Source organism: Bombus affinis, chromosome 9 (genome assembly GCF_024516045.1).
Source record: "Bombus affinis isolate iyBomAffi1 chromosome 9, iyBomAffi1.2, whole genome shotgun sequence".
NCBI lineage: Eukaryota > Metazoa > Arthropoda > Insecta > Hymenoptera > Apidae > Bombus > Bombus affinis.
In genome coordinates this window covers 12,555,195-12,567,663 of record NC_066352.1, presented here as the reverse complement: position 1 = coordinate 12,567,663, position 12,469 = coordinate 12,555,195, and the positions used below count along the sequence as shown (strand labels likewise).

Here is a 12,469-nt window from a genome sequence, read left to right as displayed (position 1 = left end):
TTGATATCTTTATACTTTTAAGAATGAGATCTCGCACTCATGTGCATTGCATCGTTTATGTATAAACCTACAGAGTCCAACAGCATGTAAGTGTATCTGCACCAAGTCTAAAGTGTTTAAAAGTACGACGTAGGTTTCAATCATTTCCGGAAGTGTCGTTCTCGATGAGAAACGATACTCGTCTGAATGATTGGAAGCGCTGTCAAAACGCCCAATAATGGAGACCAGACGCGATAGGTTAAGTTACGACGAATAGTTACGACGGGTAAAGCATACAGGAATTCTTCCATGCAGAGGGAAAAATGGGAATGTGTTCAGCCAGTTTACATATGTAGCTGCGCAAGTATCGGTAGAAACTTGTTTTCAAGAATATTTATTATTGAGTCTTTGTTCCGAAGCAATGAATACTGTTTTCTATTTATCTCGTTGAAGGTTGCATAAGAGTAGATACCTACATAAAAAAGACTTTTTATCGTTGAGTCTTTGTTTTGAAGCTAGGAGTACTATTTTTTATTTATCTTGTTGAAGGTTGCATAAGCAAAAACATCTTGTCAGAAGTGATTTATATCAATGTTCATGATATATATCTGATTTCTCTTATTTACATCGGAGAGTAGTTATGCAGGCACTGTTCGGAAGGCGAATGTTTGTAAACAAGTTCGTGTTTATACAATTGCCGAACAACCGTATGTTTATAGTTTTATGAATTGCATATAGTTTCAAAAAGATTGTTTCAATATATTTTCGCGCTTCTAGTTTAAGCCATAAACTTTGCAAATTGTTTGCATGTGCAATGTAAACTACATTCCATCATTCCGTGAGATTTTTCGATCAAAGATACTTTCGACCCGCTACATCAATAGTAGTTAATGTAGAAACCTGTTATACGTCGATATTATCATTTTCTGAGTAATCACTAATTTTTACTTTTAATTATTTCTTCTTTCGTCTAAACAGAGCTTATTTTACTATATTACATATTAATTCAAGCACAATAAAAAGGGTAGAAATGTTTAGATTTTTAAGAAAATATTTTTAATCTAATTGTAAGATATTTATATAGGCAATATCAAAAATCGCTAAAATATTCATAGACGCTATTGGAAGGTACTAAACATATTAAATAAATACATGATAATTTCACAGAAAACGAAATTGATACTATTCACAGTCTAGTCGATTTTTTTCCTAACAATTTGTTTGGAAATAGTTCTCCAACACAATTTCTTCAGTCCATATACCGATAGTAATAACGCTATCGCGTAAAACATTACCACGTCGATGGAATAATAGTGAATAACATTCATATATCTAAAACAAATTAATTCCATTAAACAATTTCTTAGCAATTAAGACTTAAAAAAGAAATTCTTAGAAAGGCTTCGACGTACCTTGTAGAACTTTTTAAATGCTCAGCTCCTTTGTACTTGGCAACGTGTTCTACCCACCAAGTAGCCAATTTTCTGGGGTTAATTGGCAACTCCCGTAGCAACGAGCTTCTCTTCTTCGCTGCTATTCGGTACGAATTGTTGTGCACACCAGCCACCTTGAGAATCCCATCGCGAAAGCTTCCGATGGATATCCTAGCCAAGTCCATCACCAGAACGTAACCCAGTTTTTCTGTAATGCAAAAGGATTGAAAATATTCCTTCGAAGATCGTACGCTTAGTCGAAGTTCTTCCAAGTCATCCAATTCCCCCGGTTTTATATATTTCTAAAGTTATTATCAATTTATTTCACTTATCGATATTCATGATCTTTATCAAGGTTCCACGATTTAATGGAAAACAATTCTCTGCGATATAATTAGAGACACGCTTACGATAATTGTGTAATGTAAAAAATATCGTAAAAAATGTTCAAAAATTTAAATATATTAAGCAGAGATCAAAGATGCCAGAGTATATTCTTCGTTCGTTTAGAGAAATACAGGCATAGACAGAGAGTTACGTGCTCTTTGATCGATATTCCAAGTGCAAGGAGTAACAAAACAATAAGATAAAAGGCGTAGCGTCGATATTTTACCAGCTTGAGCCGCGTTTCCATCGTGATCGCAGAAAACAGGCAAAACGAGGGTTGGGGCGGCGTGATAAGCAGCCTCGTGCAAAGACAAAAGTCCTCCGTGTGAGACGAACGCTTGTAGCTTCGGATGGCCTAACAGCTCTTGCTGAGGCCACCATGCCGCCGTTCTGACGTTCGACGGCAGATCTTTGATCTTCGTACCTTCCCATTTCCACACGACGTTGTACGGAAGCGTGGCGAAGGCTGCCACGAAAATTTGACGAAGTGCCTCTGGCATGCCTGATGCTCGAACCGACGAACCCATAGATACGAATATGAAACCTACGGCCATGTTTCACGGTTATCGTGACGAACTACTTTCAGTCTTTCGACTTGGCCTGAAAATGATCCATTGTATGATAGACTGGTCGTCGATAAGCTGGTACAAAAACGTAATGGATCGTTATGACAGAAAGACAGATTAGACATTTTTGACGTATCAAGGATACTTTAACATTAAAACTAGCAGGTCCATTAAAATGAGCAATGTGTAAATTTTTATAATAATTTCGAATGATTGTTCGTAAAATACAGGATAACAATTTGTTCTCCGCATCTTTCCTTTTCTATTTCTTTGGCACAAGTTGTGTATTTTAATCTGGTCGGTGGTTCTAGCGTTACATTCCTACGGCAATTCGATCTTCGCTACAGCGAACATGTAAACTCTATATCGCGCGAGTTTGCATCTTTCCCATGCTACGAGAGAAATGTTCAATATCCTTTGACGCGGCTTCATCATCTCCACTTTCTCCGACCAATCGATAAACCTTAGCCCAACAAGCGAACGTAATTTCCCGTTAACGACGCGAGTTGACTTAGGATATCGACTCACCGCGTTGCAAGAAGCTCTCCAAGTCGGGACTAAGCTTTGTCGCCGGCTTGCAATGCAGACACGCGACGTTCACCACGTTCGCTAAATACGGCACCGACTCTGCCACGCTGTAATGACTGTTCTGCAACGTCAGAGGAATCTCCGTGGTCAGATCTCGCACGTCTGGTAACTGGTTCCCTGAAGCAGCGAAGATGGAACGAGATTGTTCGAGAAAAAGCAGATCGTCGTCAATGAAACCGATCGCGAATAAAAGATGTACGTACCTAGGTACTTTCTCAGAACCGGTTGAAGGTACCCGCTGATCATAATCCAGTGCATTATTCTCAAGGTGACGAGACAGGCTACGTTTAGAACCCTTTGAAAGAAGTTCATGTCCTGGGTCAGGGATTTGCCAAAGTAAGGTGTGACGGACCATGGCGATGGGTTCCCTTGGCGACTTATGGATCCGCTGTATAGTGCCACCTATATCGACATTTTTCTTCAGTTATTTCGCTACGAGTAATCGAGACGTTGAGAAAGGTGCGGTAAACTAGTTTTCTCGAAATTCCTTTATCTACTTTGCTATTATTTACTTGCTTTAAAATATTCTTTCAAATATCTACTCCTGCGCCCATTATTACGCTTTCATTCAAAATTAATTTATCTAAAATTATTCAAAATTTGAATCCAAACTAAAGATCATGTACATAATGAAATACGTTTTTAGGTCTCGACCATTACAGACTTGTTATTCACGAACGCTATTGGCAAATATGTTTGCTAGCGAATGCCTGTCTTTACAGCGTATTTAAAATAGTTACGGTATTCAGCATGATAATGGGCACATCCTCGCCGTGAAGAACTCCTAGAAGGCACTCGGGGAAGGCTCCGTCGACAACCGCGACGTCCCATCGAGTCTGAGAATTTCCTTCGGGTCTTCTCAACCAAGATACGGAGATTTCGTCGCGAAGAAGCGCCTCGCATGCCTCCCAGGCATATCGCATTGCGTCCCACGGAGAGATAGGCATTTCATCTCGGAATCTTGCGCCAACCAAGTCCCATTCGGACGTGTAATTCCCGACATAAGCCTATCGATAATAAAACACAGTCTAAATGTCAGCTTCCTCATAAAGCAATCCTACTATCGCGTTTTTCTTTAATAAATTTCTTCTACTGTGTATCCACTCGATGGAAACTCGTTATTTCGAATAACCACGGAACGCGAGCATTTTAGCGAGACAAAACTAGAAGATCGAGAAGTTAAGCGATACAAAGTTTAATACGCACACAATTCGTACAAAGTCATTAACGTTACTGATATGCAAAGCGGCGAATTTAGACGCAGTTAGGTTTTCGAGTTTTCTTTACCAAATCCTTTAGTAGATTAATCAGATTATTTGGCTTCGATCAGATTATTAAAATAGGCTTGTAAAATTCAAGTTTAGGAGATTCGGACAAATCGGTGGGATCAAAAGCCAAGCGTTTGTTTCGAACATGATTACGTAACTTGACATTTTTGTGAGTAATTAAAGAACCTCGACTTCACTTGAAGTTTGTACGTTTCGTGTCAAGCACAACGCGAACTCAAGCAATTTGAAACTATTTTACCAGTGCGTATCTGAGTCAGCTGACTCGATTAATTTGAACGAAGCTCAATTGTCTTATTCCATTTGACAAATACGTTTTAGTTTGCATTATTTTGTATTCTTCCCTTTCTTAAACCTTTTATAAGTCGTTCTCGATAATAATCTTCTCTCTTTCAATTGTCAAAATTCCAGTATCAAATTATTTGTTTCGTTTCCACCCAGTGGAACCAACAGCGTTCATTGAAACCGAGAGGTTCTGTGTGTACATGGCCTACAATCATCGAATTCCCCAAGCTTCTCTTCTTCTATAATTTACCAGCAGCTGTTTGCTCACGCTACAAACTCCAGTCAATTCGTATACCGTCCCTTTTGTACGCCCTTGTGCTACTTCCAGCACTCTCGTAATTAAATAATTCAACTAACTGATACCATAGGTGAAATTGCGTCTAGACGGAATAATACGCGCTCGAAAATGTCTTCCGCTATTCTCTAAGAGCTACTTCTAATCAGCTTATCTTTCATAATTTGATAGCAGGAAAGCACCGAATTCAAGAATTCTCAATTTCTTGTCGATCTTCGAATTGCAATTTTCTTTTTTTTTTTCTTTCGTGAAATATTTTATTCGTAAAGATTGAAAATGTCTACCTCGAAGATAGGCGGAACGAACTCTTGCAATCCGCTGTTCGCAGCTGGTCCCGGAAACGCGCTCAATAGGGTCACGTTGTGTCCACGTGCCTTCAAACTGCTACCCAGTGCCACAAATGGCACGGTGTGCGACTTCGTGCCACCCATAGTGGCCAGCAGGATATTGTAACCCATCGTGGAATTACAGACTAACGAGATAACGAAGAAAATTATTGCTGGAGCCATCGAATTGGACATCTTTAAGTTTTCACCGTTGATTTCCTTCTTTTCGCGTTTCGGCTCTTTTGGTCCTCCACAACACCTCAACCAGTGTGTCCTACGTCGATCCGATGAAGTTTACACTGGAAGAAGAAGCTTTTGACATCGGTAACTATATCATCGTCGAAGCAGCACCCTTAAACGTTGCAACTTTCTTCTGTGAACATTCCTCGTTCGCGTCTACGTTGATTCCTATTTTCCACTCGATGTTACTTTATCTCTTATTCGAGCAGAAAGTTTCTCACTCGCGATCTTAACATTCAAGTATCTTCTTCATATGCCTTGTTCTCTTGAATCTAATTTCTTAAGTTCTCCAAAGTGTTGCCTAAGCTTCTTATATGAAAGCTGCTCGTTCGTAATCTTAACATTCCAACGTCCTCTGCTTCGCGTTACTTCAGCTATACGTCTCTATCTCCTCTTTCGTGTAGTTTGATAAATTCCTCCAAGTTCTGTCTGAGCTTCTATGACAGTTTCTCACTTGTAACCTCGACGTTCCAACGTTCTCTGCTTTATATTACTCCCGACGTATATTTCTATCTTTTCTTCCACTGAATTTCTTCCAACTCCTGTTTCCAAGTAGCGTATTACGATGTTGCTCGGGTGACACGAACGTCTGGTTTTCGTCGGTGGAACCGCGCCTATATACGCTGGCCCGTCAAAGCCCGAAGGATTGGGAAAACAACTCCATTATCATTGTAATGATAGGTTGACGAGAGAAAAAAGAGACGGCCATCGATCGTACGATGAACGATAGTCCTGTGAGAGACGAGTAGACGGGAGAGGAGACGGCTTTTCTTCGGACAAACCCGTCCATGAAACCTCGAGACGGCTATTTCCTCGTCATTTTTACACGAAGTCGTCGACCATGACCGATCACGTTCGTTTCCGTGATTCTTTATTCCGGCTTAGAGCTCTGGAACTGAAACACAGAAAACCACAAAATGATTTGTTTGTTCGTGTAGCACGGCTACAGGGAAGCTCTTCTTGGTTCAAATGTTCTGTCTACCGCTTTAAATGCGAAGGACATCCAAGTTTTATCATTTTGTTTGTACCATCTTTGCCTTTCTACGTCATTCGGTGTACGATATTCAATGTATTTCGTAATGGCCTGTACGATTACAATTTTACTACTTAAAAGTTAAGAAACAGATCTTCAAACGGAACATCTTTACGTTCGTTTTGTCTTTCATCGAGCAACGCGTTGCTGTAACGCTTTATAAATTAATCGATACTTTAACCAAACTATTGAAACATAATAAACCCATAGGAATAAATCAACTGTATAACGTTAAGTCTAAATATTTGTTATTTAAAGAAAGGGAAACTACCTATTCTCGTTTCTGATATGCAAAATTTCTGCCAAAGGAAACATTCGAAACTCGTCGCTTGTCCCGGCAATTTTCCTTCTTATGCGACTGTGGTTCGATTGACAAACGACACTGTTTGAAGTACAGCACGCGAAACTCGGAGTAAAGATCATCCAATTCATCAGCCGATCATCTTTAATCAATCCTCGTTCGTTCGTGAGAACACGCAAATTTAACCTTCAACGATATTCAAACGACGCCTGAAACTTTCACTAAATAATGCAAGTTTCAAGTGCACCGCTCGTTCGAGACCCACAATACGATCTCTCGAGATTGAAATCCTGATCTTGACTCTCTTTCCCTTCTGTTCCTTTCTCTGGTTCTTCTTTTGACGATCCTCTGTCCTTCGCGAAAAACGGATAGGTCGATATCCGTACGTGTCACGGGACGTTTAACGGGATTAGACGAGACGTTGGATCCTTCTCGTGAATCTCAAATAGACGAGTAACCTTTTCAACCAGCGAGATGTACGTTTTAGGGAGTTTCAAGGATCGAAAGTTCAATCGTGCAGACACGAGGAACGCAGATTTGTCGACGAATTGAATATTTGTATGGATTTGAAAGTATCCGAACATTTGTCATAGAAAATTGTTTTTTTTATTATTTAATTTGTACTTTACAATTTGCTCAGTTGGACGTTTGGTAAATGTAGAAAATTTGTACCAATATATTATCTGTGTTAATAGGAAATCGAACGGTGTCTAAATACTTTTGCGTTTTTCTAATTAATTAGCAACATTCGTCTCGACTAATAATTAAATACGCGTAACCTTAATATAACTCTTGATTAAAAGGATCGATACTGTGGACTCTAACGACAAGTCGTCCTTTTTCTCAAATTTCTACGATTTTTGGAACACGCGACGACACCTAACTTTCGACCAATAGTGGTTTTCTTTTTTCATTTCGATTTTATTTTTATGACTCTATATGTAGCTAATCTACATTTCTATGACTCTTGCAAATAGCTTCGACAAATTCTTCCCTTGTTATACTAAATCGTAATTTTCAATAGATACAAAATGCTAAATACAAAATCGACTCGTAGAAAGTCTAGTTTAGTTATCATATTTCACAGGAGACTTATTTTCGAACGTACATAGAGGAAATTAAGGAGCAAAGATTCTTCGAGGATCAAAGTCTCGTTCTTTTCACTAGCAAATTTTAACGATTAAATCTTCACAAATTGACAGTATGACGAACATATTTATGACGTTATTTCACAAATACAGCTCGGCAGTATATCTGATCGTCGACGAAGCTCTTCGATCGAGTCGTCAAAAATCGTGGGACGCGATCCGTAACACTTTTCCTTACCTCGTGCCGCTGGTCCTCGACTTGTTTCTTGCGATTTACGCGCGGCCAGCGTTTCCTTCCTTTCTCGAGCGCTCGTTCCTCCACGTTTTCCTTACCATTTCTACGAAAGAAGTTTCTTCTGCCGAATTGAAATCGCTCTTTTTAATCAATGTTTCGCCGAGTCAGTTTCACTATGCAACTTTTCCATTAATTCCATTCGGATATTCTCGCTCACGATTCTCCTCGCTATAACCCGATACCTACGCCTTTTAGTGTCACTTTACAGCGAAGATTCCCTATCCTTTGACATATCGATTCGATCAGAAATTTATTTCGCGAAAGATTCATTCGGTCATATTTCTGGTTAAATATCGATGCAATAAAAAGGAGATAAACACCTTTTAGTTTGCGTTTGGTTAAAAACTCTCAATGTTTCGTACGTAAATACGTAGGTCGATGTTGTCGTTCGCGATGTTCGTATTGTACGAACTCAGCTGAATTTCGATTCAGCGAAAACGAAGTTGACAGATTTTTCAACGTCGCTCTATAGCGAAGATTCCTATTGTTTAGCGAGTCGATCGAATCACATTCACTGCTTTCGTTAAATTTCGTTAAATTTTATCTTCCGTTAAATTTCGATTTAGCGAAAACGAGGTTAATAGGCCCAGGTGCAGGGGCTCGAGCGAAAAAAATCGGTCGATCGATTTTCGCAGACCTTGAGACTCGACGCGTTTCGACGCACGAAGCTTGGATATCACCGAGCGTGAAAGTTTGACTGGCCAGCGGCAGCTTTAATGATCAGCTGTGCTCGAGAGAGAGAGTTTTCCCTCCCACCAGCACTTGCTTCTTCTTGCTTTTCGATGGTCCCCGTTCACAAAGATGTCCCGCAAACCAGCAACAATGAGATACACAAACCAATCGTGAGTTACCTCCACATCTTTGTTACACTCTACTGTCGATGTAAAAGTGGGAGGTTCGATTGAAATTTTGCTTCTGTCGCTGTGATTGTTGGCCGATCCACGTAGTGGGAAAATGATTCGGGGCTGCTCGTTACAAGTCAGAACCGTGGTATCGCTAATTTTTTGGATTGAAAAGATCGGAGGAGGATCGAAGATTGATGGACTTTTGATCGATTGACGGAATGACAAACCATTTGGCATTATTCGTACGAGGTGGAAGAAATGGTATTGGGAATTCTTTAAATCGAGATATCGCAGGATAGAAGGTTTTTTAATCAGTGGAAAGTAGAGAATATAAGAGTTTGATTTACCGCGCTGTTAGGATTATCAATTCGTGAAAAGTGAAATAAAAGTGAAAGATTGCTTTGCATCTTGATATACTATTGCAATATTCGAGCATTGTCCTATCTGTCGACGTAGTAGGCGTATATCACTGAGTCATTTTCTTATATTAAGTTAGACAAATTTACCAAATGTCCGGCTGGGCAAATTGTAAGGTACAAATTAAATAATAAAAAAATAAGAAATTTTCTTACGTTCAATTTTCAAGGTAAGAAATGAGATAGTCAAACTCGAAGATGGTATCCCGCTGGGGGTAGCCATCCACGTGTTATTTAGCAATTAAGTTTGAAAAATTTACCAAATGTCCAAAAAAGGAAAAATTTGTCTAGGTACAGCTCGTGTACCAGCTTGTTCCCAGTACAATTTTCTCATCGACCGAAGAACGCTGTATTCTTTTTTATTATCTCCAACAGAATAACGACAAGTTTATTATAAATTAGTAGAGACAACGTATAAGTACATAGGAGCTCTTCTCGTTGATCACTAGCTTCTCATCTCGTTTATTTATAATTTACATTTAATATCAGAGAATAAAGAATATCGATAATAAACACGATAAAAGAACAATTTACTGAAAGATTATCCGAGCTCGTTTAGGAGCGTCTTCGTTAATCATTATTACCATCATTAAGTAGTAACGTAATATCCGTTACATTTTACGACGACGATTCGCTCTGCTATCCTAATTGCATATTCTTTATAAAATTCTACCCCTTCGGCGAAACAGTTTCTTTTAATTCCAATATACTTTCTATACTTTCGAACAGTTGTTCATACCGTTTCCAGATCTTGTTACACTTTACAGTATCGATGTTCGTTAAATGTCAAGAACGTTCATCTTTGATCTTCGTTTTAATATCATTTATCGTACATTATTATTCGATATCTCGCTAAACACGCGAAACAAAACGCTTTTATTAAAATTACGATTCCATTTAAAATGTATAATTTAAAAAACTTTGTCTCTGCATCGTTCCTTTTCACGATGCGATATTTTATTTCATTTTACCTCTGATCGATTATTTGACGTTTTATTTCATTAATATTCGACGACGGAACGTACTATTTGTACGACAAACGGAAGCAATTTATCAATTGTAAATATCGCGAAGAATAACACGTTTGCGCTCTAAGATTAAGTCGATGGCAAACAGAAGTACATCTCTCTGATCGTTTACGCTTGCAGATATTATTGATGTACGAATATCGCAGCTATTTCCGACGTTTATAAGCGGTTTCTGTCATCGCGAATATTATCTTTTCGTCGCTGTGGAATCTTCGAAACAAAATCGCTGCAACCTTCCTTCGATAGTTGCTCGTAGAAGTTGCTTTACAATTTAAACGACAGAGCACGATGATTAATTGAACGGCTGGTCGTTTCGAGGCCACAAATTCTCTTCGAAGATGAACGAGTAGTATCAACGAAGTGGACGATACTTACAAGTGAAAGTTGAAGATTTGACGAGTAAATCTTAAGATGCGATTGTGCAATAGAGTAACGGCAATTTTTTACCACGATGACTGGACGAATTAATATGGTGATTCGTGTGGGACCGGTGAGAATGTATTCAGCAAATAACGGGTCTGTCAGAAAGGAATGTTTGATAGTCTACCCGTTACAAGTGTCAAACTGTGTCACACGGTGTAAAATCTTTACAACTTACACGTTTTTTACAACAACGCATCTTTATACAAACATGAAGCCTAATCCGTCGAACGTTGTGATTTTCATTTTGATAGAAGAAAATGGATCGTACGTAATTCGATAAAATAATATAAAATGTCGCGCGTCTATTATTTGCCTATAAAACGAAAGAAACTTTCCGGACGATCTAACAATTTGCTTCAGGCAGATCTGACGACTCTTTAAAGGCAAAAGCGAAGAAACAAATCTCCGTGGGTTGCGAATTTTGAAGCTGAAATAAAATTCTACCGCCGTCTCCTACGATTTCCAAAAGTTCTTACTTTCTAATTCCTTTTTGACGTCAACCGATAAACGGAAATTAAACCTCTGAGATTTATAATTTTCGAAGCCCAACGATCCGCGATCTGTGTACAATAAGAAAACAAAATTGCTTCCAGGATCGAAGAACGCTGTATTCCTTTTATAATCCCTAACGCAATAGCGACAAGCTTATTATAAATTAGCAGAGACAACGTATAATCGCAAAACGAAACGTGTAACGCTCAAGTGGAAAAGAAAAATTCCTAGAGTTTTTCCAAGTTGCATAATCACGTTTTAAACCGATACAAATACGTGGAATATGATCGTGACCGGTAAGATCACGATTGATAAGAAACTAGATCCATGTTGACTTGTTGCGTTCGTTTGAGTAATTGGAATTTGTACAAGGAATGTTCCGCTATACGAATAATCGCGAATAATAATCATACGTTTGTGCGAACGAATTTATCGATAGGAGGATAAACCAGGACACCCAGAAACTTGAACGCTTGTTTCAAGTCTCGAAGGACTCGAGTTTCTCTTTTATAATTTTCTTTTCTTCGAGACCGGGTCGAATTATTTTTACCTGTGCCAGACGGTCGAAATAATTGGAACGCTCTCGTATCATTGGAAGTAAAACGTCAAGTACTCGCGATTCAAATATTTTTATTTACTTTCCATTTACCTTAACTGGTATTTTTAACGATTTATATCGCCGTTCGAAGCATTGTAAAATACTTGGTTCCGTTTAGCAGAACGTATTAGATATAAAGCAGAAACGAAATATGTGATTTCGAATATCTGGTCGTTTAATTTCACTTTTAACAATTTTAATCTAATCTAATCTAATCGCAGTTTCGAGCGATCATCAGGCTTTTTATCAACGTCGCAGCAACAGCAATATAGGAAATCGCACAGGTGCCAATTCGATGTCGTAAAAGTTTTATTAAATTCAATTCAAGAAATAAGAAGGTAGGAAACTGCTGGTGCATATCATTTTGAAATAATTCGACCTCTCGATACTTTTACCGCGTTCAATTCAAGCGACAGAGACGTAGGAATCCAGAGAGAGATATCGTTTTCAGATAAAATTCAATTTAAACGACCAGAACGTAGCAATAGTATTGTCAAATGCGACGAACGTATTTTTATATCAAGATATTCTTTTCTAGTCGCGAAGTAACATTAGAACAAGCAAA

At 38.6% G+C, this 12,469-nt stretch overlaps 1 protein-coding gene across 1 annotated transcript; it reads right to left on the bottom strand.

The window, feature by feature from the left end:
* Positions 1-344: 344 nt before the first annotated feature.
* On the bottom strand, positions 345-11,799 carry LOC126920671 (UDP-glucosyltransferase 2). The gene is made up of 8 exons (XM_050731378.1): positions 8,046-11,799; positions 5,104-6,280; positions 3,694-3,960; positions 3,157-3,355; positions 2,894-3,070; positions 2,026-2,343; positions 1,392-1,620; positions 345-1,311 (listed from the first exon to the last, which is right to left on the bottom strand). Exons 2-8 carry the CDS (start codon positions 5,338-5,340, stop codon positions 1,173-1,175), a joined length of 1,566 nt encoding a protein of 521 aa, XP_050587335.1. The 5' UTR covers positions 5,341-6,280; positions 8,046-11,799; the 3' UTR covers positions 345-1,172.
* Between the last annotated feature and the right edge of the window lie 670 nt (positions 11,800-12,469).